Here is a 17,399-nt window from a genome sequence, read left to right on the forward strand (position 1 = left end):
AAATTAATGGGACTGAAAGCCAATAAATCCCCTGGACCTGATGGCCTACATCCTAGGGTTTTGAAAGAGGTGGCTATAGAGATAGTGGATGCATTGGTTGTCATCTTCCAAAATTCCATAAATTCTAGAACGGTTAACTCAGATTGGAAGGTAGCAAATGTAACCTCACTATTTAAGAGAGGGAGAGAGAAAATGGGGAACTACAGACCAGTTAGCCTGACATCAGTAGTAGGGAAATCTATTATTAAGGATGTGGTAACAGGGCACTTAGAAAATAATAATAGGATTGGACAGAGTCAACACGGATTTATGATTTGACAAATCTGTTAAGAGTTTTTTGAGGTTGTAACTAGCAGAAGATAAGGGGGAACCAGTGGATGTGGTGTACTTGGATTTTCAGAAGGCATTCGATAAGGTGCCACACAAGAGATTATTAAACAAAATTAGGGCTCATGGGATTGGGGGTAATATACTAGCATGGATTGAGGATTGGTTTACGGACAGAAAGCAGAGAGTAGGAATAAACGGGTCATTTTTGGGTTGGCAGGCTGTAACTAGTGGGGTACCGCAAGGATCAGTGCTTGGGCCTCAGCTATTCACAATCTACATCAATGATTTGGATGAGGGGACCAAATGTAATATATCCAAGTTTGCTGATGATACAAAGCTGGGTGGGAATGTAAGTTGTGAGGAGGATGCAAAGAGGCTTTAAGAGGATATAGACAGGTTAAGTGAGTGGGCAAGAACATGGCAAATGGAATATAATGTTGAGAAATGTGAGGTTATCCATTTTAGTAGGAAAAATAGAAAAGCAGAGTTTTTTTAAATGGTGAGAGATTGGGAAATGTTGATGTTCAGAGGGACCTGGGTGTCCTTGTACACGGATTGCTGAAAGTTAACACGCAGGTACAGCAAGCAATTAAGAAAGCAAATGGTATGTTGGCCTTTATTACAAGAGGATTTGAGTATAAGAGTAAAGACATCTTACTGCAATTATATGGGGCCCTGGTGAGACCACACCTGGAATATTGTGTACAGTTTTGGTCTCCTTACCTAAGGAAGGATATACTTGCCATAGAGGGAGTGCAACAAAGGTTCACCAGACTGGTTCCTGGGATGGGGGGATTGTCCTATGAGGAGAGATGAGTAGACTAGGCCTATATTCTCTAGAGTTTAGAAGAATGAGAGGAGATCTCATTGAAACATACAAAATTCTTACAGGGCTTGACAGGGTAGATGCAGGGAGGATGTTTCCCCTGGCTGGGGAGTCTAGAACCAGGGGTCACAGTCTCAGAATAAGGGGTCGGCCATTTAGGACTGAGATGAGGAAATATTTCTTCACTCAGAGGGTGGTGAATCTTTGGAATTCTCTACCCCAGAGGGCTGTGAAGGCGCAGTCGTTGAGTATATTCAAGACAGAGATCGATAGATTTTTGAATATTAAGGGAATCAAGGGATATGGGGATAGTGCAGGAAAGTGGAGGTGAGGTAGAAGATCAGCCATGATCTTAGTGAATGGTGGAACAGTCTCAAGGGGCTGTATAGCCTACTCCTGCTCCTTGTTCATATGTTCTTATACGTTGTCCTTCCCTATAAATAAAACAAAACTGAGGCACATTTTCTGAGAGCCCCCGGCTTGGGAAAACTGGCAAAATCAGTGTGCCACCAAGGCGAGGGGCGTGATTTTGCACCCAGAATTAATTTTTAGGTTCAGTTAATTAATTGGGAGGGGGACTGAGCAAGCAGGAGGCCATAGCTAGAGTCATCACATGACACAGAGAGCTAATATAACCCATTGTGACATAAGCACTGCAGGATTACACCGTCACGTAACTATTACAAGGCCGCTGTTTGCAGTTGTTCCTCAGTTTGCCCCAGTGCAGTATATGTTATTTGTAAATGACTCCATTGAAGTTAGCGATCCTTCACTGGTTGCTAATCAGTCAGGAATCAAATGATAAGAATCAGTCAACCCACAGGAATTTTTTGACTGACTAAATGCATGAAGGAGCAGTTAAGTTTTTTTTTTAAATAGTCTTTATGGGTTTGAAATTCTTCTGTTTCAAACCCTGTACAGTCGAAATGTTGCTGCTGGGAGGACAAGCAGATGATCAGCTCTCAGATCAATGCTGCTGTTCAGCTGGACACTAGGAGATGGGTCACAGTGGAGATGTTGAGATGCCCCCTGTGAATTCCTCCCCTTCTCAGTGTGTGTGGGATGAAACGGGTCCCTGGCCTCAGCATGGCCGACATCAGCAGTCGAACTTTGCAGTGGTTATAAACTACTGGCCCCTTCCCTCCATGGTGCCATGTGCTGCACTCCAGTGTATTGTATCTATGCTCTTGTAAAGGCAAGATGGCGGCTGACGGGATAGTCCCAGCCGAGCTTCTGGAGCCAACCACTAACTCCACTGCTATTCTGATGCTGGAGTTATTTTATTTTTTTGCTTCCAATTTTGACGTCTTATTCCCAACTCAGGTTTGATGTGCTTCCAGTTATAGTGTGGCAGCACTCCTAATAAAATAACCAAAAATGTCTTGATGTTCTCCTGGTGATGTTTGCAGTGAACCAGTGGCCTGGACACTGGGGGGGAACAGTTCATACAAGGATCACAGCTGCTCTTTGCCATGTGGTTACATAGAATGTAGAGGATGAAACAGGCCATTCGGTCCAACAGGTCTATGCCGGTATCCTCTCACCTTCATTCATCTCACCCTATCAGCATATCCTTCTACTCCTTTCTCCCTCATGTGTTTATCCAGCTTCCCCTTAAATGCATCTGTGCTATTTGCCTCAACTACTCCGTGTAGTAGCGAGTTCCACATTCTAACCACTCTCTGAGTAAAGGTATTTCTCATGAAATCCTTATTGGATTTATTAATGACTATTTATGGCCCCTAGTTTTGAACTACCCCACAAGTGGAATATTTTCTCTATGCCTACTCTGTTGAACCCCTTCAAAATTTTAACGACCTCTATCAGGTCACCGCTCAGACTTTTCTTTTCTAGAGGAATGTTGGCCTTTATTTCAATGGGGTTGGAGTATAAAAGCAGGGAAGTCCTGCTACAACTGTACAAGGTATTGGTGAGACCACACTGGAGTACTGCGTACAGTTTTGGTCTCCTTATTTAAGGAAGGATATACTTGCATTGGAGGCAGTTCAGAGACGATTTACTCGGTTAATTCCAGAGATGAGGGGGTTGACTGATGAGGAAAGGTTGAGCAGGTTGAGCTTATACTCATTGGAATTTAGAAGAATGAGAGGTGATCTTATCGAAACATAAGATACTGAGGGGGGCTCGACAGGGTAGATGCAGAGAGGATGTTTCCCCTCGTGGGGAAATCTAGAACTCAGGGGCACAGGCTCAGAATAAAGGGTCGCCCTTTTAGAACTGAGATGAGGAGGAATTTCTTCTCTCAGAGGGTCGTAAATCTGTGGAATTCTCTGCCCCAGAGAGCAGTGGAGGCTGGGTCATTAAATACATTTAAGGTGGAGATAGACAAATTTTTGCAAGATAAGGGAGTGAAGGGTTATGGGGAGCGGGCTGGGAAGTGGCTTTGAGCCCAAGATCAGCCATGATCTTATTGAATGGCGGAGCAGGCTCGAGGGGCCAAGTGGCCTATTCCTGCTCCTATTTCTTATGTTCTTATGAAACCGTCCCAGCCTGTTCAGTCTTTCCTGATAGCTCTAATCTCTCAGTCTGGTATCACCTTTGTAAATTTTTTTGCCATTTCTCTAGTGCCTCGATATCCTTTATGTAAGGTGGAGACCAGACCTGTGCACAGTACTCTAAGTGTGGTCAAACCAAGGTTCTATATAAGTTTAACATAACTTCTCAGCTTTTTAATTCTATTCCTCTAGAAATGAACCCGTGCTTTGTTTGCATTTTTTATGGCTTTGATAACCTGTGTTGCTACTGTTAATGATTTGTCAATCTATATCCCTAGATCCCTTTGCGCCGCTACCCCATTTGGACTGTTATTTTCCAAGGAGTATGTGGCCCCCCTTATTCCTCCTATCAAAATGCACCACTTCACACTTACCCACGTTGAAATTAATTTGCCATTTGCACGACCATTCTGCAAGTTTATTTATGTCTTCTTGGATTTGTCAGTGTTCCTCAGTTTTAACTATACCCCCCAATTTGGCATCACCCGCAAATTTTGATATTGTACTTGATTTAAGTAAATGGTAAACAGCAGATGTCCCAGCACCAATCCTTGTGGAGCACCACTTCCCACCTTCCGCTAATCTGAGTAACTACCTTTAACCCCTACTCTCTGTTCTCTGGTTTGTAGCCAGTTTGCTTTCCATTCTGCTACTTGTCTGCTGACCGGTTGAAAAGATCACCATCAATACCGCAGGTCTGAGATCAGCCTGAGTTCCTTGCGGCCAATACATGCACCTCTGACAGACTGCTCCCTGCAAGTTAACTTCCTTTCGTAAGCAAACAAAGAATCAGGAGAGCAGAACTTGGGAACGTAAAACCCTGCAGGAAGCAAGGCACCTCAACATCAACCACAGGTCAGCAGCCAGACCCTGAAGGCTTGTCAGCCTAGATATTGACCTCCACCCTGGCCTTGGACCCCAATTGTCAGGCAAGCTATGGACTGTCAGGCAAGCTCTGGTCTTTCTGACCATCAGGCATACTCCGATTTCTGACTGTTAGTTCAAACTCTATTTCAAATTCATGCATAGGTTATCTACGATTCATACATGTAACTTAAGACCACTATCTGTGTCCTGCTGTGAGCATACTGCGCTGGACCCAGTTCCCCCACACCCCGCTCTTTGTCTGTCATTCTTCAGTCCCACTCCTCTTTACATTTCCTGCTCCTTCTCCATTGCATTTTACTCTATTATACCGTTCTCGGTCTCCCACCCTACCCAACACTGTTCCCCCCTCCTCGCCACTGATCTCTCTTCCTGCAGCCCCACAGACTTGAGTCCATCTGTCCCACCACTCCCTATTTGAATCTCTTGTCCGGTTCTCATCTTGCCCACAGCACCAAGACCACCTTGATCAAAGCCATCAAAAATATCCTCAAGACTCCTCAACCTCTCCCTAGACTTCGGTACAACTGACCTCTCCATCCTCTGTGGCACTGCCGTTTAGGGGTTACATTCTTGTCAGCAAGGACTTCTCCCGTGCCTGCGCTATCATGTCTGGCATGCTCCAAGGTTCCATTTTTGGCCACCCCCCTTGAATTTCTTATTGACATCTTGCCGTTTGCCGACCTCCATGGCTCAGCTTCCATGTGTATGTCAATGTACCCCAGCTTCGCCTCTCTACCACTGCTGTTGTGCTGTCAAGTTGAGGATGTCTCAAAACTTTCTCTAGGTCAACAATGGCAAGACTGAATCTGAGAAACTGCACACATTATCCCCAATTTCACCCCCTCAGCTCCTCACTCAGGCTGAACTCGGGAGTGTGCATCCTCAGTGTCCCATATGGCCCTGAGCTGAGCTTCAAACTCCCCATCCGGTTTATCACCAGGAGCATCTATTATCCCCTCCACAGTATCACCCGCGTCCCTCTCCACTTCACCTCCACTGCTGATGAAACCCTCCAATCTCTACTTCTCCAAAGCCAGGCTCCAATTCATCCTGGACTCTTTCTGTTCTGCAGTTCCAAGGAAAGGCCAGCTGGGATTGAAGCATACAACAGCAACTTGTAAAAGTGCCCTTGGATTGGGTTTCGGTATGACTCACCTTCATTCAAAGCAGCTATTTATAAATAAGTATTAAACAATTCATGCTGTAATGAAATCAGCCATATTCGCAAGTGGGTAAATACATCACTTTGAGGACTCTATTCCTGTAAGTTTAATGGATATCAGATTTAAGTTTGCTGTGGTTCACCTTTTAGAAACCTCAACTGTATTAACAAAAAAAAATACCCTAGACCTATACCCCTGAGTAGGGGTAGGCCCAGGTCTAAAATCTTGTGAAACACAGGATTAATTGGTTCAAGGAAAGTACCGGGGCATTCACCATTCTCACCTCATTACTGGTTGCAAGGCTCGATCCCCAGAGATATAGCTTATGGACGCATTTTGTAGAAATCTGCTCAGCCCCTTAAACATTAACCTGCGTCGGAATCATTCACCAACTCTTTTTTTGAGGACTGTAGTCCTGAGCAACACTCTATTCATTCAGCCTATGAAGGCCAATCTGAAAAGCATTGCCTGGTCTTCACATCCTCACAACATGAGAAGAGGAAATAGCCATGGATCTCTAACCCTGGTGATATCCCACAGCAGAGCAGGCCTTGAGGGGAGGCCCAGCGAACACACAGCAACAGGTGCGGGCCTTAGATGGAAGGAACTAGGCCTCAAGTGGGCCCCAAGCCATAACAGGAGAATCACAGCCATGGCTTGCACGAAGGACATATAGATTTGAAATAGTAGTGTTTGTTTTCACCTCCATTCTCTGTTGTTTAAAAACTGAGCACATTTTGAGGAGAGAATGGGTAGAAAATGTTGAAATAGGAGAGGAATAAGGAATAGAAAAGAGAGGTTATCCATGGGCTGGAAAAGAGAGGTTATTCATGGGCTGGATTAAACGTGGATTTCAGTGGGAGACGTCATGCCTGAGATGGGTGCACTGATATGCCAACATTTGAACTTTTAACTGGGATATTCTGCTCTTATCTTGGGAAAAACCAATCACGGGACAAGATAGCTCCCAGCATCACAGTAAACATAGTTTATAGTGCTTACAAGCAAAACATAAATGAGGTTGATCATGGCAGTAAATATGCCGCGATACAGATCATTTTATGGGAAGCCTCCTTTAAAATCACAAGAATTTGGTAAAGGGGGTAAAGCTCAGTGTTGGATAATCCCGAGGGCACAACGTTTTGCCTACTTCCTGCTGACTGCCCAACAATGTTGGCACATCTTTACATTGCGGCATGCAGGATGGAGAGAAAGAGAGAGAAAGCACACATGATTAACTAGGTGTATGTAGGAAAAAGGGACCAATACAGGTTAGAACTGCATTGACATTAAGAAAATAGGTAAACGCTGGAAAAGTTAGTAACAGTTAAACGGTCAGAGGTGAACTTGAAATTAAAACTATTTAATGCTTAAAAAAATTCTATTCTTCAGCCTGAATACCTGAAGAGAAATTGAATTTGCCCTCGCTGAAACACACAACAATCGTCATGCAACCCACAGGAAGGGGAGTGTGCTTGTTGTAAAACAACTTTTATTTATTGAAATATTTTTTTAATTTTGATTTTGTCAATCAAAAAAATGATCTTTTCCCTTTGATTCAGGTTTCGCCAAGCTAAGGAAGGCTGGATTTAAAACTCTGTTTTGTATTCACAATACAAAAGCAGTAATGGTAGAGTGGGTGATATTTTAATGATGCATTTTCTGTCCAACACTCAGATCTCACAGCTTCTCTGGGTCTCACCTCTCCTAACTCTCCGGGGGAAGGGTTGCTCTGGCCACTGTGCACGGAAACTCTGTAACTGCATGTGAGGCTTCCCCTCTTCTCTCGTGAGATGGTAAACACATTCTAAACTAACATGTTTACAGTTTCACTGCAGAGGAGATTTTCACAAGTTCGCCATGCACACCAACCAGGCAAATTCTAGCACCTCTGCATCTGCTTGAGCAGGTACCAATACAGGGGATAATCTGTTTCAGGCCATTTTTGTTTTGTGATTTGATTACTGTAACTGGCTTAAAGGGACAATGTTCATATCCCTCAAAGGCCCAGGTGATTAAATGCATGGACTACTGTGATACTGAGCTGTAAAGACCAGCAAGGTCTCAGGTCCCATCCCTGGTTTGGATTGAGTTATCTGATCTCAGATGGGATGGCGGTTGGATTCAGTATCCCCCAATGTTGGGAAAAGCCAGGGTGGTCACACCTGATTTCTATTCAGTGACCAATGCTGGACAGTGCACGTGTGCGGATGTCAACTGGAGGCAGGATCAGCGTTGTCTGTGGTGCCCCGCCCCACCCCATGGGTCAAATAACTTGCCAACACTTACTATCTAGGCTCACACACAAAGAATGGCCACCCGGGTGGAGTGATAGAGTGGCCAGTACCTGTGGAACCTCTATTGCAGTAAGAGTTAGTGCCATCAGGAGAGATGGGGAGAAAATTGGAGTGAGGGGATAAAGGGCTTACATTCCTTTTAGTTAATTGCTGTTAAATTCAGGATGAATTGACCTTGAATAAAACCAGCCTGCGCAGATATAGAACATAGTAGCCTGTGGGGGACACATGTGTTAGTTTCTTAGTTGAAACTTCCAGGCCTAAATCTAGCTCAGTAAGAATAATGATGGGGGCAAATTGAGGTCCTAGCCTGGACCACCCAATCTCTGAAAGAATGGATCCCCTCCTCCCTTTCTCTTCCACGCACACCTCTCACCAGATAATCCAAAAGGAAGACTGGCACATTCGCTGCAGGAGCCTACAGATTGCTTGTCGGTTCTCCTGACGCGGCAGTGAGCGTCTGAAGCTGATCAGAAGGGAGGGTAAGTTGCAAACCCCTAACGAAATGAAGGCTGGAGGAGGAACCCAAGAGAGTTTGGTCCTGTGAGATGTTGTGAGCTTTTTCCCCAGGACACACTGATAGCAAGATCTGTAAATGCCAACGGCAAAGGAAGAGGTTTATCTGGCCTAATGTCACACCTAAAAGCAAGTTGTTTGCTCAATTTTTAAAAAAACCAATTGTTGGGTCAAACACTGGGGGGAAAAGCAAGATCTCCACGATGATTTCAATTAAGAGAAAGTAATTGAGTTGGGGAAATAAATTACCTCCTCCTAAAAGAAACTGAAGTCTGATTTTAGATAAGTGTTCCATCAACTAATAGGTAGATCACAATTATTGTCAACCCTCTCAGACTCCTCCCACTTCTTCTGGACTGCACGATCCCTGACCCTAACAGTTCAAAGGTCACAGATTTTCTCCAACACACTCAACACTAAGGACACGTTTCTACCTTATAAGCAACTCGCGCCGGGCATTTCTTCCCCAGGCCTAAGGGCGGAGACATGTGTCTCAACATCTCATACATATCAGTGTAACTGATGCGGCCACTTTGTAGCAGAAATGAGGCAAAAAGAAGATGCATCCGGGACGAACGAAAAGAAAAATGGAAGGAAACAAACAAAAAAAAACAAAAAAAAATACAAGGTTATTCTTTATGGGTCTGTCAATCGCAGAAATTCACCCAATTTCTATGCAACGTCTAAATGTTGCATAGAAGCACAGAGAGCCTTTTCTTTTGGTCTTGATGAAAAGTCCTCTGCCTGTTGTGAGGAGATGCCAGTCTTTGTCAATGCAGTTTCTGTCCCTACAGCAATGATCACTACTACAACCCAAGATGCCAAGTGTTTTTTTTGGTTACAACAAGCAGCAATGGCTGAGGTTGAGGTTGGTCAGTGCATTTCCATGCTATTTTCTCTAGGTGACTGCATTTTCCTGCACATTCTACTTCAAGAAATGCAAAAAAATAGAAAGCACACTCATTCCTTGATGCTTAGGTTGGTAGGTTAGTGGAAGTCAAACCTTGCAGGCCACCCTATGAGGACATTTCTTGCCTAAGCCCAGAGGGGGTGAGATAACACGCAATAAACTGTACATATCCTTATAATGAATGCGACCGCTGGAAAAGAATACAATCAGTTAGTGAAAACAAGGCCGTGAGGTTAAAACAGAGAACTTCACAAATTAACATACAGCAACTTAATGTAAAACATCATTATAAAGCACAGCACGTCAAGAGCACGGAGAATCTAATTAGCTGGTTTGTAGTGTGGCTCAACTGTCACCTCAACCAATGCCTGGAGTCCACCTTAAACAGAGTGACATCCTATGAGTCAGCAGCTAGAATATAGATCGGGTATCGAAATGCTTAAATAGTTCAGTTTTCCCCTCATGTGGAGGCGTTATTTATTAAAGGTTTTCAATGAATTTTCATCAGCAGTAAAGCAGCTATCAGAATTAAAGTCTTGACCCCATCCCGAGCTGCCCTTTTTCTAGCTTTGGATAGAATAGCAAATCAAACATGCTTTTGTATATAGGTAGAAATGACCCTGACTGTATGTAGGAACATAGGAACAGGAGTAGGCCATTCAGCCCTTCAAGCCTGCTCCGCCATTCAATGAGATCATGGCTGATCTGCGACCTAACTCCATCTAACCTGCGTTTGGCCCATATCCCTTAATATCTTTGGTGAACAAAAAGCTATCAATCTCAGATTTAAAATTAACAATTGATTTAGCATCAACTGCCATTTGCGGAAGAGATTTCCAAACTTCTACCACCCTGTGTGTCGAAGTGTGACTTGCAATTACATTAAAGTAAGGCCATTAGATGTAATTGTCCTGCACAATGATGGTTTCGAAATGCAAAGGCCTCATCTTAATTCTGTTAGGGGTTTAAAGATTGAGGTTGGTATGATGTTGGTGTTGCAACTTGCTTTAAGGATTTAGGTCACCCTGTGGAGTGAAAGGGGAAGGTACGGGTAATAATAGTTTGAAACTGCCTGAGCTTTGAGGAACAGAATTTTTTTTAATAACATGAAATGACCATTAGGCCCAACAAGCCACATCCCTTTTCAAAGTTGACTCGTGTATCCGTCTGCTCATCTATAAATTAGGACAGGGTATTGTGTGAATCAGACTGGGTGTTTGCGGGTGTTGTGAGCTTGAAATCACACACATCGCAGACTCATCCTGTTCAAGATTTCCTTTCGAAAGTTTACAATCCGAGCTACAAACTACATAACCCTCTCTCCTGTAAAGATAAAAAGAAAACTGAAAATCTAATTTTGATTCAGATCAAGCATTTCATTGTTCATCGTGAATTCAGATTCACTGCAAAGTAATCCTGGAACTAAAAGGTTCTGTATCCCTTTACTGTCATCTTTAAACAGTGGACAGATGTGACTTTAACAAAAAATAAATATATCTATCAGGCACATCCTTTCAACCCCAGATGATTCAGGAGACCCCTGATATCTCTATGATGACTCTTGGTCCAGGATTCTTTTCTGTGATCCTGCCCGGAATCAGGCAGAGGTACAGGGCGTTCAAGCTGCCTTTTCCTCCAAGTCAGGCCAGCACTTGCCTAACAAAGCCTTCAGTGGGAGCTTTAATGACATCTTTGAGTTACTTCCTTCCCTTTATAGTTCCTCATCGCCTCTTCTAGTGCTGCAGGATTTTGCTCCCTTGTACTAACGGGCTCCCTCTTGGTGGTGCGGGGGGGGGGGGGGGCGGGGAGGGGCATCGCGCCGAGAGCCAGCGTGCCTCGCAAATGAGTCCTGATTCAGGAAAATGGATCGCAGTTTATACCCATTGAGACTCTGCCCCGAATAGGAGATTCCTGGCCCTGGAGTTCGCCTTGGTCAAATGAGGGAATCAGAAGCTGGGGTGATTCCTTATTTGCAACTGTGGTGCTCCAATAATCTGTTGGTCAAAGAGAGTGTCATAATGGCCATTATATTTAACAAACAGTTTGCTATAAGAGGAACATAGTTGGCATTTTGAACTGGAAACAGGAAGCACAGTCTAGAGATTTGCCCCCTAATCATAAATCTGTACATTTACTGCTGTCTCAATCACCTTTTGATACTCTGCTTTATACTGCTGGATAGACAACCTGAGAGCAGACATTTTGTGTCGCACTGCTCTTGTTGTTAGGGCACCAAGCTTTGCTCCCATGAACAGGGAGCACTACAAACCACTGTCTCTGTTCACAATGATGTGGAGATGCCGGTGTTGGACTGGGGTGGACAGATGTGAGAAGTCACACAACACCAGGTTATAGTCCAACAGCTTTATTTGAAATCACAAGCTTTCGGAGCGCTGCTCCTTTGTCAGGTGAAGTGAAGAGATGCATATAGGCACATCATATATAGTCAGAGAACACTGCCAGATGATTACAGGTAATCTTTCTAACTGCCCTTTATCACTCCTCGGCAGAGAGATAATCACAGCAATCAAAGGTGTGAATGGTGTCCAACCAGGTCAGTCAGGAAAACATTACATCAAAGAACAATGTAGACCCCAGCATCTGCAACATTTGACCCCTTGTGACCCCACCTCATTGTTCTTTGATGTAATGTTTCGAAAGCTTGTGATTTCAAATCGTCGTCGTACGTGTCTTCACACTGTTCCCTTTGGGGAACTGTATGAAGTGGTGGAAGGATTTCCGGCCGCGATTAGTGCTCCTTCCGTGACCGTAACCATCTTCGTACCAGCCATTAGGGTGGTTAGTCCTATGGCGGGAGGGTTTTACGGGCTCCCACAACCCATACGAGGGGGGGGGGTGCCACCCACACCCACGGACGCAAGTATCCCGCTGGATGTCAACCCAGAATTTAGAGCCGGAGCTCCGACTCCACTTGCCGGGACTGTCTGGAGCGGGGTTCGAAACCGTACGCCTTCTGGCCCAGCGGCGGGGATGCTACTGCTACGCCAAAGGCCCACTCCTGATTTCAAATAAAGCTGTTGGACTATAACCTGGTGTTGTGTGACTTCTCACATCTGTTCACAATGTCATTGGATCAAAGTTTTATGATGTTACAGCCAGAGATCGATAGAAAATTGCCGCCCTTCCAATCAGCAGTTCTTAACTGTAAAACAGGGCAACTAAAGGTTACCGGAAAGATATCTTCCTTTACAATCCTTCCACTTAGTGAGCACTGCCATACACCATACATCCCATTTGGTCATCTGGGGACTAGCTTTAAGCCACTATAAAATGGGTAGTAACATCTCCAATGAGGACTTATTGACTGGCTATAAAGAAGCACAGAGGTGCTGTATTATTGCTATATAATGTACTGAAATGCAAGACTGAGCAAGAAGGGAAATAGTGCTGGCAAGCAATTTTCGGCTTCCTTCCAAAAACCCAAGCCACCGTAATTATCTAAGTTACTGTCAAAGGCAATAGTGAGAGCCGACCTTTCATTTTGTAAATTCACACTACTTTGGGCTCAGGGATCAGAGTTCAGGCTCCAGACTCAGCTGTTCTATTGTCCCAGTCACTGGGTATTGTCAGCTCCTGGCTGGGTTCCCAGAGAGGGAGGCTTCATCTTGGCAGATTGACAGGGAGTGGTGAAAAGGTGCTGATAAATAGGGACATGAGCTATAGAGGAGTCCATGGGCTTGTCCACATCACTCTCGCCTGCTGCTGGTGAAAGTGTGATGGTAAAGGTGCTCAATGTGTCACTTGAGGCAGGAACCCAAGCTCAATAAACTCAAAATGTTTTTTGTAACAGGAAAACTGTGATTCAAATTTGAGAAATGGCATTAAAAGGAGAACTGCCCACAATCCTAAATGTCACAAAGGTACAGATACTGCTACGGTTATCCTTTGTGGTACTGTTTATGAGTTAAACTGGTGTTTAGAAGCAGAGGTACTACTATGACGCATAAAACTCCTCCTCCTGTGATATCATGAATAAGAACAGTGGGCTGAGAACAGCAGTCCCCCCTTCGTGACATGATGGGCAGACTGTTCCTAATTCCTGGCTCTTGCTTCTAAGCAGCATTTCAATAAGAGGTGACTGAAAGACACCAGCATGTGCACAGAAACCTCTCTTTCTTTACAACACGGAGGGATTATGGGGCAACACAATCCAATATACTTTCTCACTAACTTTAAAAGACTTTTAGCAGGAGCCCTGGGTCCAACACTTTCCTATCTTCACTCTCGCCATACCCCATAATTTTCAACAGTTCAGCGATTGGAAAGGAAAAACAAATCACTTATTAGAGATATCATTGTCCTCAAGATGTTAACCCATGTATATGTCACATTGCAAATGATGCTCTTAGTCACTCAAAATGTTCTTTTTTAAGGTGAGACCTGTGTGACTTAGAGACACACCTGCAACTGATGCAAATAATGGCCCAGCCTTCTATCTATGTGGACAACTGACAGAATGTTGCTAAATAGTGCAGTGTAAAAAAAAAATCAGGTTTGCATTTGAGGAAAGAAGTCAGCTATAGTCAGAGTATAATTTTCAAGCTTTATATTGTACATTGAGAATTGTACCCAGTCCATGATAACATCATCAGTTGCCACATCCAGTTGGAGATTCAAAGCGGTAACCATCACGTATCACCACCTTAACAACAGTCGAGGCTTCATCTTGCTTAGCAACCATACAGGCTGCAGTGCAGCCAGCAACTAGGGTTGTTCACTACACAATTAGAATTCCGTTAAAAATTCAGCAATAGGTGGATATTGCCTTCAAAGAACTGTACAAAGTATAATTTTGGGGGAAAAAAAACAAACAAACCAGCCAATCAGATGTTTAAAGTTGCAGAGTATGGTAAAGGCCAAGGTTTAATTTGCCTAACACATGGCAAACTGTCACTGATCCTGTTTTATCCCTGACAAATTATTGATTTATTTTGCTCAATACAGCGTTTGGTGTCAGCAATAACTTTATTGCAACATTGATAACCTAATTTCAGGTTAACTGTGCAGTAGAACTCCAGCTGCAGGGGCGGCATTAGGACCAAGCAACCCATGCAATTGGATGGGGTCCTGAGCGGTCAGTAATAAGATTGTCTGGTAAAATGTTAGGGCCCCAAACTGAACCTTTGCACAGGGCATCCGCAAGGCAAATGCCATCCCTATCCACTAGTAAGAGAAAGATGGGTACGGCCTGTTACGGCAACTTCTTGCCAAGCAACTTCTTACTACAATAAGAAACTTAGCTATGAGCGATACGTGCTGAAATTGTGTCTCTATGTTCTTTATAAATATATTTATAAATTCATTATACAAAGTGCAGTGAGAAAATCTTATTTTCTCAAGTCTTGTAAAGATTTCATAATTTCATCAGTCCGTGGATGGACTACACCAACCTCACTTAGTTGCATGTCCCTGGCATGTGCCAATAATGCAAGAATCCTGCTTAATGCTCTCTTGACGTTGCTGTGCTTGGACTTTAGACGGAGCTTGGGGGAGGGAGTGGTGGTGTCAATGATTACTGTAGGTATGCATAGTCTGTGGGGATGTGCTTGATGGGAGGAAGGGCCTTTCTCGTTTCAATCTTCTCTTGTTCTCATTGCATGTTCTTTTTATTTAATTTAATTCCTTTCTACGTAGGCGGCCTCCCCTGCAGTTATAATCCTTGCAAATGATCCTTCCACAGAATCTAAGTAGGGCAAAATGAACTGTTCCACTTGGGTGAACTATTGGGGATTAGTGTACCCAGCTGAATCATAGGAACTCTGATCAAATTCATGGTCCAAATTAACGTAAAAGCGATTGAAATTGTAACTGCGCACACTCAACCCATGCACAAGTGCAAACTGGGAGAATGTGAGGGGAGGAGGAAACATGCAATGTGCACAGAGTTTCAATTTCTTCACATTACCAAAGATAGGCAGGAAAGATTCGATTTGGATTGGCTCACTGTGTCAGCCCCTAAACCTGAGTAACATCAGATTTCAGGCACAAGTGCGGTCCAGTTCTCTCTCCCCCATTACTGTCCTGGAGTTAGTTTGCTGTTGTTCTCTGCACTCCTCTAATTCTGCCCTCTTGAGCATCCCTGATTATAATCACTCCACCATTGGCGGCCGTGCCTTCTGTTGCCACGGCCCTAAGCTCTGGAATTCCCAGCCTAAACCTCTCTGCCTCGCTACCTCTCTCTTTCCTCCTTTAAGACGCTCCTTAAAACCTACCTCTTTGACCAAGCTTTTGGTCACCTGCCCTAATTTATCCTTATGTGGCTCGGTGTCAAATTTTTTGTCTTAAAATACTCCTGTGCAGTGCCTTGGGACATTTTACTACGGTAAAGGCACTATATAAATACAAGTTGTTGTTGAAATTTAATATTGACCCTCCTTCTCCTCACAACTGGATATAGTGTTTGTTTCTCAGTTTTCTCCCTTCCTCTCCTGACGCTTCAGACTTTTGTTGAGCTTTCATTCCACAGGCACCAACAGCCCTGCACTAACTCTGGTAAGTGGCCACACTTCGCGTAACACTAGACAATGTGCGCTGGCATGCTAGCTCATTATAGAGGGCAGCGCAGCCCAGCCCAACAACCCTGGCCTCACTTAGCATGCTCTTTTCAGTCGGAGTCACTGGACAGTGATCTGGACTGGGAACCTGGCTGATTCCTCTGACGCACTGAAGCCAGTTGATGGGCACCCCAGTTGAGGCCACTTAACTTAGCACAAACCAGGGATCGAGTCTGGGATCTTCCTGGACCCTAAAGCCAGGATAATTCCATGGACATTTCATGGTTTTGTCAGATAATGAAATTTGCACATGAGGGTTGGCAACAAAGACCTGATCCAACTCATGTCTAACAAATTACACTTTAATTCTCCCTACTGCAGCTACCAGGGTTTTCCATTTGCCCCTTGTTCTTTCTGATTTTAATGTTTTATCTAATTAAAGATTTCAGAAGTGGAGAATTCAGGAGAATTAAAGACCTCGCTGTCAAAGTATGCAGTAGATGTGGTAGAATTTGGACTTTCTCAAAGTATTGGATAAAGTGCCACAGTAGAGACGTTGCAAATATCAAACCACATGCTATTGACAGAAAAAGTGTGGGCATGGATCGAAGGATGGCTGAAGGATAGAAAGCAGAGAGTAAATTTATGTTTCTTGGTTTGGCAAAATGTAGCTAGTGGTGTGCCCGAGAAATTGGTATTGAGACTGCGCTTGTTTTTCATATACCATGAATAATCTGGACATGATCAAAAATTACTGATGATACCAAATTAGTGGGTTGAGAAAGAATGCGGGAGACTATAGGATGACATAGACAGGTTAGGGGAGAGGGAAGTTGAATATATATGAATGTGACAAGGTATATTTTGGAAAAAAATACAGAGAATGATGATTTCCCCCCCCCCCATTTTACCCTCTCCTGAAGGCACTCACTCTTGCTGGGGTAAAATCCACAAATGCTGACTGTCCCTACTACATTGCCTAAGTGGTCATTCCTAATCATTCCTAATAATTCACCTCCAGCCCTATAATCCCCCTAGACCTTTGTGCTCCGCCTATTTTGGCCTTTTGAACATCCCCGATTTTAATCGCTCCACCATTGACGGCCGTGCCTTCAGCTGCCTGGGCCCTAAGCTCAGGAATTCCCTCCCTAAACCTCTCCGTCTCTCTACTTCTCTTTTTTCCTTTAAGATGCTCCTTAAAACCGACCTCTTCGTCCAAGCTTTTGGTCATCTGTCCTAACATCTCCTTATATGGCTCAGTGTCAAATTTTGTGTGTTTTGTGTTGTTTTACTACGTTAAAGGGCCTATATAAATACAAGTTGTGGTTGCGTGAGTCTAGCCTGTGAGTGCTTGCAAGCTATTAGCAGTGGGGAGCAAGGTGTATAACAGCTTTTTAAAAATTCATTCACGGGATGTGGGCATCGCTGGCAATGCCAG

At 43.9% G+C, this 17,399-nt stretch overlaps 1 protein-coding gene across 1 annotated transcript in view; it reads right to left on the minus strand.

Annotated features, from left to right (window-relative positions):
- The window catches only part of LOC147097756 (voltage-dependent P/Q-type calcium channel subunit alpha-1A-like), a 728,667-nt gene that overhangs the window by 107,778 nt on the left and 603,490 nt on the right, over positions 1-17,399 (minus strand). The window contains exon 39 of the mRNA XM_085971842.1: positions 8,971-9,067. Within this exon, the coding sequence (XP_085827968.1) occupies positions 8,971-9,067 (97 nt within the window). The remainder of the gene's footprint in view (positions 1-8,970; positions 9,068-17,399) is intronic.

This window comes from Somniosus microcephalus, chromosome 31, assembly GCF_052327205.1.
Source record: "Somniosus microcephalus isolate GS21.2 chromosome 31, FLI_Smic_1.0, whole genome shotgun sequence".
Taxonomy (NCBI): Eukaryota; Metazoa; Chordata; class Chondrichthyes; order Squaliformes; family Somniosidae; genus Somniosus; species Somniosus microcephalus.